The sequence below is a fragment of the Aulonocara stuartgranti genome (genome assembly GCF_965226115.1).
Source record: "Aulonocara stuartgranti genome assembly, chromosome: 7".
Taxonomy (NCBI): domain Eukaryota; kingdom Metazoa; phylum Chordata; class Actinopteri; order Cichliformes; family Cichlidae; genus Aulonocara; species Aulonocara stuartgranti.
Window position 1 is genome coordinate 66,575,224 of NC_138945.1, and position 21,989 is coordinate 66,597,212.

A 21,989-nucleotide genomic window follows, 5' to 3' on the forward strand; every position below is an offset into this window, starting at 1 on the left:
CCTCTTTAGCAACCAGATCCGCCCTTAGGACAGAGACTATAGATTGATGTTGTGTGATACCTGCTCTCAGACACCCACCCAAACACATCGATTTCTGCTCACGTTAGTTCAAAGCCCGCTGACCTAAAGCTAACGATTAAAGCTAACGATTAAAGCTAGTGATACAGCCTCATCAACTGTTACTTTATTGATATTATTTCAGTGTTTTGTATTTTGTAACCCGGGAGTGTCTGTGTTCAACAGCTGGCTTTGGAAAGCCTGGTAGTGCTGACTGTTGCAGAGCAGCTCAGCATCTTAGTTTGGGATTCAATTTAGCTCGACAAAGGGAACTGAAGAAAATTGCCTCTGAATGTTATTGACTTGGAGAAAAAGATTAGCTGTGGAAAGTCTTTTGTGGAGCAGTGACAGCAGCAACAATACAATACAGAGAAGACATGAAGAAGACATGGCAGGAAACAGTACTGTTAATAGAGGAAGTTTCCCATTTTTTGCTATTTCAAAGCACAAAGATTAGATTAGATTGTTATGCTTAATTTTATGGGTCTTTCTCTGTTTGCTCTGGTAATTGTATCAGTGTAGCAGTATTCTTTCTTTTGTGATTAAAAAAGAAAAAAAAAAGATTCATTCATCCATTTTCTTACCACCCGTCTAATTCAGGGCCATGCTGGGGGGCCGGAGCTCATGCTACACGAGAATGGAGCAAGAGGTGGGGTATACTGAGAAAGACCCACAGTCCATCACAGGGCTCACACAGAAAAGCAAGCAAACATACTCTCACACCTTTGGACTACTTAGAATGACATGCATATATTTAGACTGTACAAAGAAGCTGGTGTGCCCAGGCACAGGGAGATGATGCAAGAGTTCACTGTGCTAACCGCTGCCACCCAGGAGAAAACAGGACTGTCCAATAAAATCAAGGTGAGATAAGTGAATTTGAAATTATTCACCGTGTCAGTTGAGTGGGGTGAACGTTTTGTACGAAAATCTTCTGTGACACTGGAAAACAAAAAAGGAACTGTGTGTGGACAAGCTCCTCAGTAATAATTGAAGGTATGGCTTAACTGTGCCCCATCAGATTGTTTACTTGTGTTGATTTTTGCACTTTCGAAGTGGAAAAGTAAATGAGGAAATTCAGGGTCTGTAAAAAGCACAGGCCTCGGTTAAGGAGTCAGTGCGGTTTGTGCGATTTAGTGGCTGTAAAAATTCAAATGCGTAAATGAGCCTCTCACAAAAATCCAAATTGACACCATGTGGAAGACAAAGCATTTAAAAACACATAAGAGGCTATTTGGGTTTTTTCGTGGTTATGTTTATGAGTTTACGATGCAAAGCAGTCTCACGCAACGGAAAGCAACGCTGGAGATATTTATGGTAAATGGCCTGTATTTGTATAGCGCTTTTCTAGTCCCTAAGGACCCCAAAGCGCTTTACATATCCAGTCATCCACTCATTCACGCACACATTCACACACTGGTGATGGCAGCTACATTGTAGCCACAGCTGCCCTGGGGCGCACTGACAGAGGCGAGGCTGCCGGACACTGGCGCCACCGGGCCCTCTGACCACCACCAGTAGGCAACGGGTGAAGTGTCTTGCCCAAGGACACAACGACCGAGACTGTCCTAGCCGGGGCTCGAACCGGCAACCTTCCGATTACAAGGCAAACTCCCAACTCTTGAGCCACGATCACCCCTTATTTACAGTGAGCTCCATTTGTATTAACAGACAACTTCAGGCCACGGAGATGAGCCTCGTTTTATTTCAGTCATTTTTTCCCATCTTCCATATTCATGGACAAACCTCGTTTATCAAGCAGAAGCTGAGACTGTTGTTGATCTTCAAAGTATTAACTTCAGCAAACTAATCTTTCGTTTCCAGTTTCAGTTGAAATTAATAACAGATTACTCTTCATCACTGTGCACAGCCTTACACTCACACTGGTTATCTAAAGGGAAGCAAACACTAATGCAGTCCAGTCTGTCATAGACAGATCTGTGCTGAGTCCTGACGGAGCACCGGAGGCCCATCCCTCCACATTAACACCGACAGCAGCCTCATTACTATCACGTGGCTGTTGATTTGGGCTCTCTGTGAATCTGCTACATGTGCATTCAATTAGCACTGGAGTCCAAATGGGAGCACTAAGAAAGGCTGGGTTGAGAGCAGTGTGAGAACACTGGCCTGTTGTCATAGTATCTAATCAAATTAGTCAGCGCTGCATCCTTGAATGCTGCCATTCATTAATGCAGTGATTCTTTATATATTTAAATTGTTGACTGCAGCATGTTTACTACATATAAGGCCCCGCCCTCTGCAGCTTTGTCATATTTGTTCGCATTTGATTGATCGCAAGACTTCTTGAAAATAGCCACTAACCGCTATGCCCAGAGAAGACGGGCTCTGTGAGCACGGCTGCATTAAAGGAGCTTCTTCATATTTAAACAGACATAGCCGTGAGATCTGAGACGAGGCGCAGCTGGTTCTAATACTGAAGATCATGCTAGGGGTACTAAAGATGTCTTCTCCTTTCTGCTCTGTTGGCATTCTCAAAGGCCCTTCCTGCTCTTAAGCTCCCCTGCCATAAACATCACTGAACAGAGGTCTCTGCAGTGATGCTCCGTGATTCATGCTCAACCTTCGGGGCTGCTGAGTCTCGTAAAATGCCTTCGTGTAAAAAGGGAAGTATGATGGCAAAACGCTAGATAGATGAGCAAATGCACTCATGTGTTGCTTTTCTGCATACATGAACTCTTCCACAGGATTTTTCCATCTTGCTGTGGTTGTTCCATCCATCTGATGTGGGCTGGAATGAAAAGCTCCATGCTTCATCATACTCCCAACCCGAGCGAGAATGCCTAAATAGCCCAATAATGGCTGAAGGGGTCGTATACGCAAACTGAGGAAGAGTAGGTTCTCTGCTGCTTCGCAGTGTGAAAGATGCACCCTGAACACGAGAGAAGGAACAAGTCAAACTAATTTATTACCGTGTGCCCAAGAAGGTCAGAGCACGACAAAAGCCCCCTGTTGTGAGGAAGAGTGCTGTGAAGTGGCCCCCTCCAAGCAGGGCCTGTGTGACTACCACGGCATTAGACATGGGTCAGCGTTGGGGGAAAATGCAGTTGGAATAGTCTGAGGATAACAATTTTAGTCTTGTTGGGCTGTGACATTTATTTTAAAACAGTCAGTGGAACTAAACTTAATGGAAACATTTCCAGATTTTGTCTTAATTTGGTAAAAAGCCCAAAAAGACGCCGCGCGATTGAATGTTTCAGATTAGCACTGACACTTTAAACATGTTAACATGCTAAAGCGAGCAGTTCCTTACAGAACAGTCGACACAAAAGAGAAGAGTTAGTGCTTGAGAAAGAGAGGGATGTGTGTGAGAGAGGGGAGTACAGGGGTGACCCAGCAGCTCTTTGCTGTCTCTCTCAGCCCTGCACATGCTGACAGATTTATTAGATGCAATAATCAGAGTTTATATCACTCAGCTCTGCACGGGCAGCTCCTCATAATTGTCTCTTGCACCTGGAATAAACCATAAACATCACACAACTTTACACTTGGCCCGAAAATGTGACATTTAGATGATTTACTCAGAATTCTGTGGCTTTGGACAGTGATTGAGGGTCCGTGTTGTCTTTTGAAGATCGCCAACATCATTCTTTAAAACGGAAAGACAATATTTTATCCTTGTGATGCATTTTTTCCCTGAACCGAAGCTATTCGGGGAAAATTTTACTTCTGTTTTTAAATGCACAGGTTAGTAAGCACACCCTTGGGATGCAGTACTAGATTGGCCGGATTCTTATTTTGTCAGTTCTTGTTTTGGCCAAATAGAAGTGTGATTCACTGGTTGGTTCGATGGTTTGCTGAGCTGATCAGTATTCAGCTCACACCCTGCTGTGGCCATCCTGTACCCCACTGAAAGGCTGATCAGGGATGCTAGGCAGCAGGCAGGGGTATTCAGTGAGCTCTCTGCAAGCTCACTGGACGAGCCTGGCCCACTTCAGACTCAGTGTCCCAGTGTTTGCTTGTCTACTGTGCCATGAAATGGAGTAAGGGTCCATGACTGTGCCAGTGAAGCAATGCAAATACACTGCTCGGGGGGAAGACCTGGGGAGGCTTAGGAGTGCTGCTGGGTGATTTGGACACAGTGTTACTTGCTACACTCTGAAGACCACTTAGATCCTTTTGAATGAGTTTGTCTTTATTTTTTTATTGTGTGTGCATATTAAACATAGTTTTTAAACTTTAAGCGCAGATTAGAGCAAACTATCCACAGTACTGGAGTGCATGTCCATTAGAAGAAAGTAAGAATATAGATCAAAGGAAACGGGCAATATAAACTTGGGTGCACCACCAGTAATTAAACTCTTCAACATACATAGGAGACTGTAGAGCTAGGCTCAAATTATATCCACGTAATTGGCAGGAACCACGATTTCCCTCATCTCTAGCCGCCACTTTGCCACCGGCTCATCCACCCTTACCCTCATCAATTAAAGTGACTGAACGGGATCCACAGTAAGGAGTGACAATGCTCTTAATTTTCTTTTAATATTTATTGAACTTGTTTCCAATTTTCAATTCTTATCAATTACATTAAAATGAAGAAGACTGAAATATCCGTAATGTTCACTCGGGCCGTTTTAAGAAATGGTGTTATAAACATGCTAATCACATGTGTCAAGTGGAAGAAAGAAGCTATTCATTCATGACAATGGGGATTTTATGGTGGGCCCCAGCAGTGTGTTGGCTTCAGCAGATACCCCACAATGGCACTGGCTCTGTTTGTCTTCTTGAACTGTCGTCTCTTTTTCATGCATAATCTATGAAATCAGTCACTGGCTCTTTTAAACTGCAGTGATAATGAAATTTGGTTTAAGATGCAGAATGTGTGGGGATGTAAAAGCAAGCCAAATCAAATAACTTGTTTTTGCTCAGCTGAAATTACACTTACACGTTCTTGTTAATATTGTTTATAGATTTATTGTAGATCCCTGTTGTTGATGCTTGATTTGGCAACGATTTTACGCCAGATGCCCCTCCAGATGCAACCGTCCCCATTTATCTGGGGTCGTAACCAGCTCTATTTATTTCTTTATTTATCCTTCTAGTCAATTAAAAAGTAGAAAACGCACTCATGCATATACGAAGTGTAACCTAGTGGGAGAATGACCGGGTAGCGTGCTCATGAGAAGGAAAACTGGAAAGAACGTTTGGGGAACAGAGAGTGGGCTACCACTGCGTCTGAGTGGGGAGACCGAAAATACCAGTGAGCTTCGTTTAGATATCGAATCTCCACGATGACATAAAATTGGCAGATCTTCACCAAACTCTCTTCTTTTTACATGCTGAAATCTTAATAAGTATTTTATTCTGAAAGGGTAACTTTGTCTCCAGTGTACCGGCGTCCAGGCTGAGAGTTCTTTAGTCTGATCTTCATCACCTGATTGAATTAGAATCCGATGAGAACGCCTGACTCGTACAAAGATTCCTCTTACTAGTAAAATTCAAGTGTTCCACTTTGTAAAATTGGTTATTGAAATGCTTCCTATTTGCTTCTTGAGTGCTGCTGAATATTTTTTCTTCATAGGCATACGAGGCACTTGGTACTTTACAAAAACCTTTACTCTTGTGTAATTTATTTCTGGTCACATGCCCAGCCTGGATGCATTCTGTGGGGAGAATGGTTTGCCTATTTTTATGTCATTTTCCTTCAGGCTTTGGAGGATTTAAAAAAGGAGGGGGGGTGGGGGGGGGGGGGGGGTTAGTTTGGTCATACAGCTGTGTTTCCCTCATGGCTTCATCTCAAATTCATTGAGTACTTGTCATCAGGATTTTCCCTTTACATGTCCTTGGATTTCAATCTCCTTTTTAATATCCAGGCTCGTCTCCTATGTGCTGCTTAGTCTCAACCATAAAGAGCCAATCAATCTTGAATGTTCGATGGCCTTACGTGGAATCCTGCAGTCATTAGATGTGGATATTTTTCTCCACCCTGCTCCTTCTGCATTCTTATTATACATGAAATTGTTCCAGTAGCTCTTCTCTCTTGATCTGCCTAAGAGAGTAAGGAGATGGGGAGATTTCTCATGGATGTGCTGCTTTTATTCTGGGTTTATAATTGCATTGTGTGGTCATAGCAGACCTCTTCCAAGGCCGGTAGTCCACTCATCTTTAATATGTAATTTGTAACCAAACCCATGATAATAATCTTTGCTTCCAAAACACAGCATCAAAATGGGATTTTTCCCTGGCTCGTGACCCCTCGACCATATCTCACAAAATTCAGCCTTGTAGGTTCTCGCAGACAGGTAGACACAAAGAAAAGTAGGGATTTTTTTTCTTTCTTTCCAAGTCAACCATGAACAAAGAGTCTTTGACAAACCAGAAGGACTGACTGATGTATACGAGAATCGGTCCGTGCCCCGGCAGCTTTCAGAAGTGGTGTGAGAATGGAAATGATAATTTTTGTAAAGCGACGAGGAGGAGTTAGTCAGGCATGTGATATAAACAGACTCCATGCTGTCTTTATTTTCTCAGTTCAGCGGGGTCACACACACATTCTTGTTTTGGTGACCTTACACTTTTCTAAAAATATTGAGTTTAGGAAATGTTTTTAACATCTCTCAGGTTTCTAGTTTCACCACAATTATTCCAATTGGTCGCAGCATGCGTAGTAGAACACACACTCCAGGCTCACGAGCCTTAACAGCCTTTTTCTTCTTGTTAAATATTTCATGCTGTGTAAGTAAACACGCCGTTTCGTAAATAATCAAAAACTTTGCTCATATAAAAAAACAAATCTCAACAGGGATAAAAGCGCAGTTTCTGACACGACCCTGTTTCAGTCCACATTCTGACAAGAAAACAAATGTGACCGATTAAAGCACGTGAATGAGATCCAGACAACTTGTGGAGGAACTGAGGATGGTAGCCAGAAGCAGATGATTGAGAAAGAGTAATGGGAGGTAGAAAAGTTTTTCTGAGGCTTCTCTTGTTAGTGGCCACATGATCCGTCTGTTCCTTCGGGAGTCGGAGTACAGGCTGGCGGTTGGAGGAGGAATGTGCTCTCGCCTGGAAAAGGCTCGCAGTGCACAGAGAGGTCCTTCCTGCTGCCAGCTCTACCGAGGAATGGGCCCAGCCAACAACAGAAACTGAACCTTCCTCTCCAGCTGGCCTCTTAGCTGGTGCAGCAATGGGGCTTCGTGATGATGATGATGACAAGAAGCAGTGGATTTATAATTAGAAATACACCGGAGAAACTGACCGTATCCAACCGTGTTCATTTATTGGGCGTGTTTGTGTAGTTGTTGCAAAGTGGATTGTGATGTCACACCTCCTCTTTCTCTGTATTCCTCGATTCCCTGCTTGTTGAGTGTGTTAGGTGCTCACTTGCCTCTGTGACATATAAGAAAGAGACAATCTCAGAAGTGAGCCCTGGCACGGTGGCTCAGTGGGTCTTTGCCTGCCTCACATCGGCTTCTGTCTGTGCTTTGCTGCCAGAAAAATCTGGTGTGGTTTTGAGGCGATATATATTCTATCTGGCCTCTTTGGCTCCACCGCACTATGCAATGGAAAAAGAGTACACTCTATCCAGAATGGCTTTGAGATGTAATTGAACCATAATGCCTCTTATGTGAGGATTTTGCAGAGGAATGAAGATCTCGCTTGACAAATGGGCCAGAGAAAACGAACTGGCGTATCTGAGGGGTGAAGTGTAGAGTTGGGCTACTGACTCGTGAGCCTGCTTCTTCAGTGTGACTGAAGAAGATTGGGAAAAAATCCAGTCATTTGTCTGCTGACATTCAAGGCATTTCTATTATATCCCTGTTGATTATTTCCATGCCCTTTCCAACATCCTGCAGCCTGTAGTTTCCTTAGATCCATCATAGGTGGAGCTATTTCTGCTCACCAGTTTCACAGAGACTGGGTGATGGATCATTTTGTGATTTGATGACTGCTGAAGTGCACCTCACCAAACTTCTCATGAGCTTTCTGCTATTGAGAGCTGGGCTTGTGCCAAGGTGTTCTGCTTAAAGTCTCAGAGTGGCCGAGGAAGCAGTTCATTACCTTTGAGACAACTGGGTTTTTATACATAAATTCTTCTCAAATTTGTGTTTATTTTAATCATATATTTAAAAAAACTGCTCGTCATGAGGTGTTGAACACTCCGTCTCACCTTCTCCCATCTGTCTCCAGACTAATCGTGTGTTAACCGTGAGGAGAGATTACAATGGGGTGCACTTAGCTTGTTATCACCTGTCATGCACCACCTATCACATTTGCAATTACACCGCTACGCTTTTTTTGATGTCTTTGTTTGATTTGAAGAGTCGATAAATCATCAGCAGATAAAAAGCAGCAGAGGTTTGACGAGCTGTCGGACACTTTGTAGTGTGACAGAAGAGATAGGAAATCAGTTTACATCTATGTAAGGACTCCCGTAGGGAGAAATGTGCCTTCCTTTGCCCCTTACTTGACCCCTGTCGGCCGTGCCCACAACCACTGACACACAGCTTGTGGCTAATGTAGCAGCATTAGGATAGGTCATGTAGCTTCAACCCTGTCAGGGGATGTCTAACTGGTCTTTTATTTGGTGGCCACGGCTGCCAGCAGAGGCCAAAATTACACATTAAATGTTTTAATTTGTACTTACTCATGGACACTTACCTCGATTTTTCTAAAAATCTGTTCCTTCGGTCTCTGCAGCAGAAATCAAACTGGTGTCGTCTCAGTCTACCGTATTTCTTAACTTCAGAAAATTACACACCGGATGTCTGTATTTGTGGGTTTGGGTGTGGTTCTCTTGCTTAAATCCCAAAGTGGTGGTGGCAAAGATGCCCAGTACTTAAAGTTCGCCGTTTGATTTTCTGTGTGAATGCCACATGACCACACGTTCAGGCATTGCCTGTAGAAACCCACAGCAGCAAATAATGTCTTCAGTTGTCACACGTTTGTTGAATGTCAGAGACCAGTAGTCTTTGTAGTACTCAACGCAACATTCAGATCAAATACTGATTGATCTGTCCGTGTAGATAACTATTTTCTTGTTTTGTTGCAATCAGAAGTTCTTGTCTGACCATTTTTTCTCTCTCTCTTTACAGCCGTGCAATTAAGACCAATCAGGACCTGCTTCCAGAGACGCCCTGGACAAACATCTTCTACGATGATTTCTGGGGCACCTTACTCACACACAGCGGCAGCCATAAGTCTTACCGACCCCTGTGTACCCTCTCCTTCCGCCTTAATCATGCTGTGGGTGGGCTGGAGCCTTGGGGTTACCACCTGGTTAATGTGGTCCTCCATGGGGCTGTGACAGGCCTGTTTACCTCACTCGCTCGCCTGCTGCTCGGAGGAGGACTGTGGAGCCTACTGGCTGGCTTGCTCTTCGCCTCTCACCCAATTCACACCGAGGCAGTGGCAGGTGTAGTCGGCCGAGCCGATGAAGGTGCCGCCCTTTTCTTCTTGCTGTCCCTGCTGTGTTACATACGTCACTGTAGGCTGCGGGGGTGTGCTGGGTCCTGGCGGCTCGTGGCCTGGTTCCTTGGTAGCTTGGGTTGCGCCGCCTGCAGCATGCTCTGGAAGGAGCTCGGAGTAACCGTTCTGGCTGTATCAGCGCTGTATGACGTCTGCGTTTTCCACAGGCTCAAACTGCGACAGATCATTGTGCTCCTTTACAAGGTAAACTGTTTGTTCTGTTGGAGGTTTTTGGCCATTCATGTTTGCAAAACAAGGTAAGCCTTTTAAAAGTGAAGTCCATGTTTAATCTGAACTGGGCTGCCCCCTTCCATATCGTCTCTTTGTGCAGCGATTCAGAAGGATCACTCAGTGCTCCTCTTATGTTTAAATTGCAAATTACTAATCCTCTCACAAGTGGGCTGTTTTTATGCAATGGACATTGGAGGTTTTCTCCATTTTTCTGTGTGTGTGTGTGTGTGTGTGTGTGTGTGTGTTTGTGTATTCAGATGACGTGTAGCGATAAAAAGAGATGGAAATGAAAATATTTTTCAGGAGAAACAGCTAAGATAACAAAAAGCGATGGTCATTTTATATTTTCTTGTCACCTTTGAAGCATCCAGCCATTAAGAAGCCCTTTTCCCCCAACAGCTCCTGTCAGAAGTATTTACTATTTGCTGTCTACTTCCTGTGACATCCCTGAATCCCTACCCATCATCACAAATTCAATGAGACATGTGCACAGATGTGACAAAAGTGTTCCAGAGGAGCCAATGAAAGGGGATCTTTCTTTTGGAAATGCTGTGTGGTAAGGAGGGACTGTGGTCAGCAAGGCCGTATGTAAAACATAAGACAGACAGATGAAACGATAAAAAGCAACGAAGAAAATGAGAAGCCTCTCCTTTTTAGTGTGCAGCATAGTCTAAAAATGATGGTTGCGGGACTCTAGCTTCATGTCCAAGCTGTCCTCTCATGATTTAAGCCTTATCAGACTCCCGGTGTTGTCTGGAATATTGCCCATCCATTGCGGCAGGCGGACAGACCTGCTAATGGCTTGTCAGGCATGGCTAGACCAGAAAGGAAACGGGGCCAAAAGGGCTGCAGGAGATGATGCCTCAAAGCTGACAGTTTTTCTACTTTTGATTGAAAGTCCAAAAACCCTGCTGATCCAATTGTCTTTGCAGGAAAACAAAATCCACTGGAACATAGTTACAGTTCTGGCACAGTGCAGGCCCTATAGATGTCTTTCATGGTTTGCCATAATGGTCAGCTAAATTGGCAAACATCACCGGGGTCAGATATGCTCTGCTGCTGCGCTGCTCATCCAGCGTAGCTTCTGTAGCTCGGTGTGTTGCCAAAGTGCTTTACATAAAAATGTTTTAAGCTTTTTACAGATATTAAAATAGAATAAGAGTCATGTATTTCTTTGAAGTAAACAAGGTTGCAAAATTAAAAAGAGAAGTGTTAAGATTTGTCTGCAGCATGTTTCTTTGTTTTTGCAGGAAATGACAAATAAAGGCCGTCCGTCCCATTGCTGTTACTTTGTCTTATTGGTGCTGAGCCAGTCAGAGACGTGTAAAATCGAAATACAAGGTTTTTTATCAGCTCTATAAAAGAGGACACGCCTGTGTAATGCTGCTACAATGGGTGTGGTGTGGTGTGTCAGCTTTTCTCAGTACTAAAGTGTTTATTTCTACTGTAGCTGTCATAACAGAATAAAGTCACATCTGTCATTTGCTTCAAAGATTGTCTTGCAGTTGTTTTTCAAGAATTGCAAAGCCACTTAAAAGTATGCAATTTATTAACAGTAAACTTTGCCCGAGTATCCTCGTGGTGTTTGCATCAATCAGATCACCTTTCTTTAAAGCAGTGTCACGGGTGCTCAGTCACTCAAAGTCAAAACAGCTTAAAACTGGTATGAAAAGATAACAGATCTTTGCAAGACAAAGAGAAGTCAGGTCGCAGTGGGTTATTGTGCATTGAGGAGACAAATAAGGAGCTGTGGGCTGTCAGGCACACGGGGAAAACAAAGTTTTTTTGAGGCAAGACTGTAAAAAAACCCATATTTTTTGGAAGTGAGTTTGCTTGATTTTCCTAACTTTAGCTGACAACCATCATTATCGTAGCATATCATTTAGTCACACCACAGACAACATAAAAGCAAGAACAGCCAGAGACCTGTCATCATCACTTCAATCATGTTAACTCGAGACGTTTCCTTCTTATATGAACGTCTGTGATGAAATGCTGCAGTACTGTATTCTCGTGAGTACGTATGTATGCGAGTCTCGTGACCCAATCGCTTACCCAAATGGCAAACAGTTCATTACTGCACCGTGTACATTTGTCTCTCTCTGTCTCCGTGGAGCGAGGCAGTCACTTTGAGTAATGGTACGCGAGGGGGACTTATTCCTCAGGGCGAGTTGAGCCTTCAGCCGCCCATATGAAATTTAAATTGTATACAGCGTTGCAAATGACGATCGCAGTGAAAATAAATACAGTTTGCGCTTTAAATTGCGGGTTGAGATTTATCAGGTGCTGAAAATCTGGCTGCTAAGTACCCACAGTGGCACATTAATATTCTGTGATAAGAGGGAAACTAGGCATAAAATGCAAGAGAGAGGATCTGTCAGCCTGTCCTGGCTTTTTCCACGTTTGATTTCAAGGAACTATTCTTCATTCAGGTTAAAGAGGCGGGCTCGGTGAATGACTGACACGCCGTAATGGGCACTATATATTTTATCGCCAAGCTCCACTCAGCTGGAGTCATTTGACATTTAGTGTTGCTTATCTGATTGTGGCGCACAGTCAATTACATTAGAGTTTTATATCTGCTGCAAATCTCCCTTTGTGTCGTTGCGGCTTCTGTGTGCAGTTTAAAGAGTGCAGGCAGTCGAAACTCGGCGTCACTGTAATTCCATGTAGGTTCATAACTCATCTCATCGAGACTTTGACTGCAGACTCTCTGCATACAAATCAGAGGCAGGAGCTAATGCATGGGTATTATCTTGACTGATTTTTTTTTTCTCGTAATGTGTTGAAATTTGCATAACAGATCTGGGTGCATGAGAATTATGTGCATATGATGCAATATGTAAAACTAGAGCTACTAGTGTCTTTTTCTCTGAGCCTCATAATATACTTCCTTTCTGATCGTGCATGTTCACAGATCGTCTCCTCCTGTACTTTTGTCCCCCAAATAAAACAGTTCTTTCTCCCAGGCTTTGTGTATAGAAGCTGTTCCAGTGACTTTAGTTTGGAACTAAAATGAAATTCAGGACATATTAACTGCTGTAAAACTCTGGATGTGGAAAAAGGGGGTATGCATATTTGTAATTCAACTAGAAAAATTTGCATTTCCTGCGAAAATGCTGTGTGGATGCCGTAACGCTGAAGCTGTCAGCTGAAAATAGCTGAAAAAGATGAAAAGTTGCAAAAAATTGTATGGCGGTGAAGAACTGAAAATTCTGCTGAAAACAAGTGAAGAAGCAGAAATTTTTGCTGAAAAGTGGTGAAAAGCCAAAAATTCTACTGAAAGGGGTAAAGACGGAGAAATTTTTTCTGAAAAGTGATGAAAAGTTTTGCCGTGAGCAGGATTCAAACCTGGCCCTCCTGGTCTCAAGGAAGCTACTCATCTCACTGAGCCAAACTCATTCTCACAAAGAAGAGGTGCTGAAATGAGCAGAAGCTGCTGAGAATTGTGCTGATAAGAGGTGAAAAGGCTGAAAATTTTGCAGAAGAGGTGAATGAGCAGAATTTCTGCAGAAAAGTTTTTTTTCTGAAAACAGCAGAAAAAACTGAAAATTTTGCTGAAAAGAGTTAAAAAAGTTTAACTGTTAACTGAATGAAATGCTGCCATAAGCGGGATTTGAGCCCGGGCCTCCCAGTCTGAGGACGGCTGTTCATCTCACTGAGCTAAAACCTAGGTCAACCCAACAAGGAAAATCAGTGACCCCACTGATAATGTGGAAGAAATGGGCAAAAAATATTGCAAAAAAAATTCAACATCTCAAAAAGTATAGAAGTTATGAGCACCAAAAGTCATAGCAAGAAAGAGCAGAAAATATTTTAAGATTTGAACGCCGAAAAACGTACGGAAGCAACTTGAAGATCAAGAATAAAGAGAAACAGGAACTCAATAGTGTGGATGCCCTTTGAGGCATCCACACAATTACTATTGGTTACCCACTTTCATACAAGAAAATAGGCTATTGCTGCTAAAGCTGGAAGTTGCAAGGGTTGATAAGCATATTTTTGCAATGTGCATAAAAAAAATCTGTAAAGAGAGAAAACCTAATGTTTAAATTCAATTATTGTTCATGAATTTGATTTATTTGCATTGTGAACATTGAATGTTTCACACATGTTGCATTTGGAATGAAATCAAAGTGTAGGACTCTTTCTGCTTATATTGCTCGCTGCTCTGAAAGAAAGACAATGAAAGAGATTAGAGGGAAACAATAGGTGCAGACGGTAATAAAAAAACAACAACAACAGGTGTTGCATGAGCGTTGATGCCAGATTCATGGTATCTGCAGGCGTACCCCTCGTCCCATCGCCCTCACCTCCAGAATGTAACATTGGATAAGCGGTTGTGAAAATGTCGAACTTACAGTTTGACATGTTTCTTTGAAGAATCTCGCCTTCCCCCACTTATTTTTCCTCCGTGCAGTCATTAGCCTGTGTGCGATTACTGTTGACTGTACCAACACTTACTGTGTTAATATCTGTCACTACTGCCTTGTGCCTACCTTGGCTGCTAATTAGTTCTTTCTAAGACGTGTGATGTCTCCTAATACTAGAAAAAAAAAAAGAAAAACCGTCATTAAATTGTTTACTCATGTTGACCTTTACAGTGTTGATACACACCAGTTGCTTTGTGCCTGATTAAAGCTTTTATGGCCATGTGTTGCTATGTGTCCTGCTACTCCAAAGGCAATGAGTTTATAGCATTCAAATGTAGCATAGTTGGCAGTGGCGCATGTTTGGTGTAACCACAGTTTATGTGGAAAAACGTGCTTTTTATGAGACTATTTCCTGCACAGCGTTAGCTAATAGGCTCATTTTCAATAAGAGATACTGAAACGCAATTAAGTGTCCTAATTTAGCTGAGGAAGGAATGCTTTTTAATGTGATCTGACGAATTTATTCCATAGAATAATGCAATAAAGTGTTTGTTCTTGGGACCTGGTGCTCTTTCTTTGTTAGCTCACCAATAAAATACATGTTTAGACAATTGAAGACAGTGAAACTGGCCTGTTTGCAAGTTCTAACAGTGGAGAAAAACAGGACCTGTTAGGACATATACTTCTCCTTCATGAAATGCCTTTCTTTTTATTTAAGGGCCCATTTTTCTTCTCTTTGAATCATGGCCATATTAAACATGTCCTTATTTAACCAAAAACACAGTCTTGATGTTTTTTCACCTTCCTGAAAGTATGCTGTATGAGCATTTTATGCGCCTGAGTTCTTAAGGCCCCGACACCACTGATACGACTGTGTCAAGAGCAATCCTTTGAAGCTACGGTGTCGGAATCTGATGCTTTAAGAGTGTAAAATGGATAAAGAGGAATTGTCTTGGTGATGTCATGTCAATATTGCACAAGCCATAGCAACTCCCAAGTGCACAAGAGTTCAGCTACATCTTTAAAAGAAACATGAGACAGTCCTCTGCAGTCACTTTCAACATCTGACAACGAGACCACTGGAAAGTCATTTCTAAATCTAGGATGAGACCCAGCTGGCCCTTAGCGATTGTCAAAATCACAAGCATCATTTTTTCCTCACCTCTTTGTTTTCTGTTCACGCTTGTATGGTAAGTGCACAAGCATAAGGCGTGTGTGCATGGATGGAACATGTCTGAAGGGTGAAAGTTTTCTTGGACTGAGTGCTCAGGTGTTGTGCAGGTGGTGGGTTCAGCGAGGCTTGACCTCATGAGACTGGAGGCGCATGTGGGAGATGTGAGGTCCGTGCACACATACAGCATGTACACGTGTAGTGCGTGTCTACATGCCAGTTTGTGTATGAAACTTATAGAGCCTGTATACAAATGTGACATCCATACATACCCTTGCTGTGCATTAGAAACACAGCCCACCCCACACATTTTACCTGGGGCTCCACAGATGCTCCTCCATGCTCTAATGGCTTCTGTCACAGTGTGATAGATGGAGCCTGGTGGGCTCAGCTAGTGCCCCCTGCCCTCACCCACCTGCTTCTCACGTGGGGAAATACATCCCCACTTCTGGTCTTGATTGGGAGACGGTTAATCGGAAGCATAGATAATGTAAACACATTCATAGAAAACCAGGATTAGTGCTTAGGCTGCATAATTTATGATGTTAGTTGGACATTTGGGGGAAATAGTATTTAATTAAAGACATGAACTGCTTTTATAAGATTGTTGTTGTTATTATACACCTGCAATTATATTAGCTTAGCTCAGCATAAGGACTAAAATAAAGAAATGGTTAGCTTAAATGTTAACCAGGAGAGAGTAATACATTGGGAAAAACATCATTTGATCTCAAACAGTAAGAAAATTAAAAACAAACAAAATGTTACCAGCTGAGCTTTAGAAGGGCTAACTGTGTTAGCTTTGACTTGAACCTTGACATCTTATTCCAAGTTAACCACTTGCTGAAATTTCATTTTGGTTTTGTTAACATTCTCATAGATGTTCTCATCCAACTCAGTGATGCCAACACATTTAATCAAAAGTCAGAATTCTTATTTTAAAAAAAAATGCTGGAAGTGTTTGCTGATACCTCGTCTAACGCCAAAAAACAGCTCACATGCTAGCAGTGCAATATGAGATAAATTCCACACACGTACTACTGAGGCGGGCTTTCAGCCCTTGAATATCTTTCACTTCAGGCTAAAACAGTGCAAGTGCTACCACAGTGATGGAACCTGACTTTGGCTGGCTTTGGCTCAGCGTACCGATCATTAAACATAAGTGAACCTGACAGGCTCGTTGCCAGCGACAGCCAATATCGTGGCCCTGACTATGCTGACAAAAACAAAAAAGCAAAAGATTCATGCTGGTATAAAAACAGATGTGAAACAGTGCATGGGGCTTGAAATATTTCACACTGTCCCTTTCCTCGCTTCTTGCTGAAAACCATTTGTTCTTTTCGTAGCCGGCACGTCTCCGAATCGATAGCGGTTGTTATGTAAGACCTCGGCTCTAAAAAGGAACGTCCCACAGCACCAGTGTCCTACTCTATCCTTCAGTCTTGATGGAGATGTGTATGGATTTACTGTTCCTTCTGTTTCCCCAAAATCATTAAGCTTTCACAAGGAATAATTTATTCAGCCAGACGTATTACAGGGAGTCGCAGTGATGTAATTAACTTCAGTGTATTTGTTTGTTTGTTTTTAATGTTTAGTCAGCATTTAAAGTGAGCTGGCTCCTTCTTTAGATACAGTACAGTAAGGCTGACTGAGACTTTAAAGTTTTGCAAACTATAGTTTCAGTTTTTATCCGTGGCTCCTATTTAAGGATCCTTTTATGGTCTCAGCAAATCAACTGGCATATAAAATGAGTCAGTCAGAATTACATTTCGTCTAGACTTCCAGCTAACGTGCCGATATAAATGGACTAGCGCAGCCCTGTCATCTCATGTATATTCTTGTTTTTGCCTCTCTTTGAAACGCTTGACTCAGTGTCGTTTAATTTAATTAGGGAAATTGAAAATGGTCACCAAAAATTACACCCCTCAGTTTTACATATAATATAGTTGTTTACAAAAGCGCTTTGTTTTCAGAGGTTTTGTGAGGTATGGTTATGCAAAACAATCAAATCACAGTCAAAATATAAAATGTGGAATGGCTCAGAGTGGTGTGGCAGGTTTACAGTACTCCTGGGAAATTTTCTCAAGTGAGTTGTTTGTATTCTTAGTACAGTAAATACAGCTTTTAGGAAGTCTAATCAAAACAAGTGTAATCAGATATCCAGGAAACTTTAAACTGCTGCCATAAATAAAATCATTCACATGCATAACCTGGGCAGCTTGCCACTGTACACAAACTGAAGCAGGAAAAACAAATGACATGAGGTCCAAATCTAGGATTATCAGCGTGGGCGTTCCAAGTAAGATGGACAAGAACTGATGAGAAACTGCATCTGCAAAAAAGGAAGAGGGCTGGAATGTGTTAGAAGTGTTAAAGAAGAGCGATGGTAATGGATGCAACAGCCAATGTCTGAATGTCGCTACCCATGAGCCTTCAATCACTGGATGCTATTTAGGAATACACCAAGCTGGTGATGTTGAACTCATCAAATCAGTCAGTCATGAAGGATCCCTCTGGGCATTTTCAAACCATGCAAATCATGTTTTCTTTTAGGGTTTGGGGGTTTTCCTCATCCTCAAAGTCATGTTGCATTAAAAGTCACACACCTGCATATAAGACCAAATTAATAGTGTTTTATCTGCACTAACGTTATAAGATAAAACTATAGGTGAAATTCATCCATAAAGATGACATCGTGGAGTCTGAAGAACTGATTGTTTCAGCTTTTCACTCCCAAACTACTCCAGTAAACTTTTCTCTCTTTTTTGATCTAATTATGTCCGTTTAGAGCTGCTGTTCTCCTCTCAGATTATATGCTCAGCTAGTATTGAAACAAAGAGTTTCATGTGGAGCCAGGAAATTTTCTTCCAGTGTGCTGAACTTGTGATTAAGCACATGCAGCTTGTTGGGCATGCTAACGCAGCCAAATGTTGCTCTTCAGCTGTTTGCCCCTCATTTCTTGCTGTTCTCTCTAATAATCTCCCGTTCCTTCTTGTTTAGCTGCTGAGTTGCAGGTTTTTTTTGTCCTTAAACATTCAGTCATCCGTTTGGTGTGGATGGAATCTGGCCCACACCCAGTTCTAGTTTCTCTGTAATGACACACTGGGTTGATTGTTGCAGTGGTAAAGCCAAGCCACATTGAACAATCCATCAGTTGTAAACATGGGTTCAGATTGTGAGACGAAGCCTCTTCAACGATGTGATTTGTATTGAGGCTTCAATGGATTAAAGATACCTTTAGAACGTGTTGGCTGTAAAATATGTAATATCTTAAATCCTTTTATTGCAAAAGAGATGTCAGACCTGCCTGGTTTCTGTGCCAGCACATCTGTGAATTTTTCTGTCACTCCCCGACTCATTGGTAATCTCACCATACAGCTGTACTGAGATATTTTATTGAAGACCTACGGAAAGATGTCTGGGATGCCTGAATATTAAAGGTTTTTTTCCTTTTCTGTTTGATCCTTTTCTTTGTAATGTTGATCAATAATTCACTCTCTAGATCCCCATCTCTGCTTGGCCATTTTTGATTTAGTGTCTTTGCTGAAAACTACAAATTAAAGTAATTGCGTGCTTCTTTGGTGACTTTTATGATTCGCCATGGATTTTACCAGATGACGCATTCTGTGAATTGTGTGAAACAATGAGCTGAATCACTCAGTTAAGGTCTGGTGACTGTACTCATCACAACCCCAGTCTTTCCCTTTGAACGGTGTCCTGCTCTCCTGCTTCTTAAAAAAGTCGTTACTTGTGAGTGTCATAGTTAATCTGCCCTTCACTGAATGTGTCTTTCACTGTGATAGAGTTCACTATCGTAGTGAACGCAACATGAACGGTGATTTTTGGAGCCGTCTTTGTGTACTCAGGCCAATGAGGTGTGTGTCTGTTGTGCACTCTTTGATGTCTGTAGATTATTGTTGGTGCCGACATGTTTGAAATGGGTCGATTTTCTTTTTTTGTGCTTGTTTGTTCGTTGCTTTTTGTCTTTTCTCAAAGAGCATTTTGAAGTGTTTCTGTGGCCGACTGAGAGCAGGAGTCTCACTCCAAGATTTTCCTTTTTCTAATGTGTAGAAATGTTTTTACTCAATGAAACAAATAAGTGCACACACAAAAATACTGTTGTGTTCAAGAAATGTGCACATGAGCATATTTACTGTGGTATGTCAGTGAATAAAAATTATTCTAAATCAACGCAAACAGTTTCACCTTTGGGTAGAGTGCAGACAGTGCTGAGAGAAGAATGAACCCTGCACTGCTAAAAAGAAGGAGAAGGTCTGACTGTAACACCTGAAACAGTGCCTGAGGAGGAAAATGGGCAAAGCACACCCTCCCATAGTGTCTCCACGGCAGTGAGGATAGTTTAAATTAAATAATACATTTACATTTAATAAATTTAAAAAAATTCTAACATATTGAATTTCCCCTAAGACTCACTGTAAAAACACGACATTAAAAAAGGCTAAAAAACACTGGAAAACTATGACAAAGCATTTGTAGTAGTAGTAATATAAACAGAGCTCCATAGTGCAGTGGTTTACACATTTGCCTAACAAGCTAAAAATGCCCAGTTCAATGTCAATCACTGATGTGTGCTCATACATACATTTATACATATTTTATAAATATATACATATTTCTGTACATTGTTATCTGTATATGCAAATTTCAGTTGCTTATGTATATAGCACCACTTTGTTCCTTCATTCTATATTTGATGTACCCCTTGCTATAAGAGCTGTATAACACCCACATTTCTCATCTATGGGATAATAAAGGTTTATTCTATTCTATTCTATTCTAAACAGTCCGAACCGTAGTTTTGTGCCCTTCCCATTTAAGAAAATGCCGTGCACTTTTGTTTAAAATGATGATATGTGAGTGTAGCAGTGCAATATGAGGGTTTCAGTCAGGAGCAAGGTGCTCATTCAGACATAAAGCTGATTCGAATACTGTCAGATTAATGGAAATGTGTGAAAGGAGCGAGACTCACAAACAGCCGTCAAAACAAACTGATGATTCAGCTCAGATTAATTTTTAATTGTTTTTTATTTTGTGTCAACTCTTCATCATTATTACACAACAAGTCATCTTTTTGTTTTTTTACTTTACTCGGCTTCTCTCATGCTTATTACTGGCCAGTATTCACAGTAACAAATGACATGCTGTCACTATTTCTGTGGGCAACTGTAACAGGACACACCAGACAGAGTGGTTCAGAAAGTGGTTGACAGAAGGAAGAATGCAATTTCTACAACCAGCATGTGACATTCCTCCGACAGTCTATCTGCTTAGATTTGGACCCTGCTCTGGCTTTGAGTCATTCATTCATGCACCGTAGGAGCTTACTGCCGCTCTAAACCCAACAACACAATGGCTCTGATCTCCCAAATGCATAGTAATGAGAGCGAATCCAAGCATGTACAGAATAAATCTAGTCTGGACACAACTGGCAACATTTTTACTTTTTTTTCATTTATCTTTAAAGTTTCGAACTTGTACTGTAAGCAGCGCGGGGCACACACACGTCTCCCTCCAGCAACAAAAAAATTCCCCCCCTTCAAGCTTGAATCAGCATCTTGTCGCAGCGAATCTGCAGTAGCGGTCACATAGTCTGGTTGGCCCTTGCAGTACAAATAAATATGGGAAACGAAAGCCCAGAAATCGGGAACAGTCGGTTTATTTTTCAAACCATTTCTGTGGTTTCACTCAATAAATATTGTCTGTGAAACGTTAAGGCTTTGAGTCCACTTTGGTTTTCCATTGTCATTATGTTCTTATTGTTTGGGCAGCCTGACCATTTTGCCTTTTCCAGTGTGTATACAGAGTATAGAAGGTGATTTTAGAGTCGTTTCATTCTTTGTTTCTCAGATGTGACCCAGCAAATAAACTGGGAAAAACTTCACAAACTTCACAAATGCAAAATGGCAGAAGTTAGTGAATGAAATGAAATTTTGTTTCTTCATTCAGCAAGTTTGTCATCCTCCTCATGGATACAAACAGTACCTTCCTCCCTTTACGTGTAGATTTCATCCTCTCAGCTGCTCCCTCTGATTGTACAGAATAAGGTTCACCTTCTCTGTGCCATTACAAATCTATAGATGTCTGATTGCAGTTGATGACAGAATAAATGGGAGAGAGTGACTCTGTCTGACCTCTGATTGCAGCATGAAAGCATGACATGTTTTAGCCTTTTACAGTAAGGGCCTTTAAAGCGGCTCAGTTAGAAACAGAGTGAGCGAGGCTGGAATGTTGACTTAATGGTTTTGAGAGAAATGGATCCCATGTTGCTGCAGTGATTATGGTTAATAAAGGCTGACCGAGAGAGCGTGAACTGGCATATTTTGTCATGTATTAGTTGGAAATATTCTTGCTCACATTTGCTTGCTTTCATCATATAAATTCCAGGTTTTTCCACAGCAGGTGATACCACAGAACTTACAAATGAAAATGTTATTTTCACATTTAACATGTCAGTGTCTTTGATCAGTAGTGTGGTGGGATTCCCCTCCTGTAGGCCTCCTTCCCACTTTGTCTTACCTCCTTCTTCATTACAAACATATCTCTCTCACTGCAATGTACTCCACGTGTTTTGAATAATACTAATCATCATCTTAGTACTGACCAGTATTACAGTGATTATCAGGCAGCCATAAAACAGAGTCTCCGTTTTACAGGTAAATTGATGCATGGAGTATTTCTTCTTCAGTCACCTTTCTCACTCACTATGT

The 21,989-nt window shown here is 41.7% G+C and overlaps 2 protein-coding genes across 2 annotated transcripts in view; both read left to right on the forward strand.

Annotated features, from left to right (window-relative positions):
- The window catches only part of LOC309711248 (protein arginine N-methyltransferase 8-B), a 206,582-nt gene that overhangs the window by 145,206 nt on the left and 39,387 nt on the right, over positions 1-21,989 (forward strand). The gene's annotated exons all lie outside the window — the stretch shown is intronic.
- Positions 1-21,989, forward strand: part of tmtc2b (transmembrane O-mannosyltransferase targeting cadherins 2b) — an 86,250-nt gene that overhangs the window by 29,146 nt on the left and 35,115 nt on the right. The window contains exon 2 of the mRNA XM_082541423.1: positions 9,114-9,690. Coding sequence (XP_082397549.1) covers positions 9,114-9,690 — 577 coding nt within the window. The remainder of the gene's footprint in view (positions 1-9,113; positions 9,691-21,989) is intronic.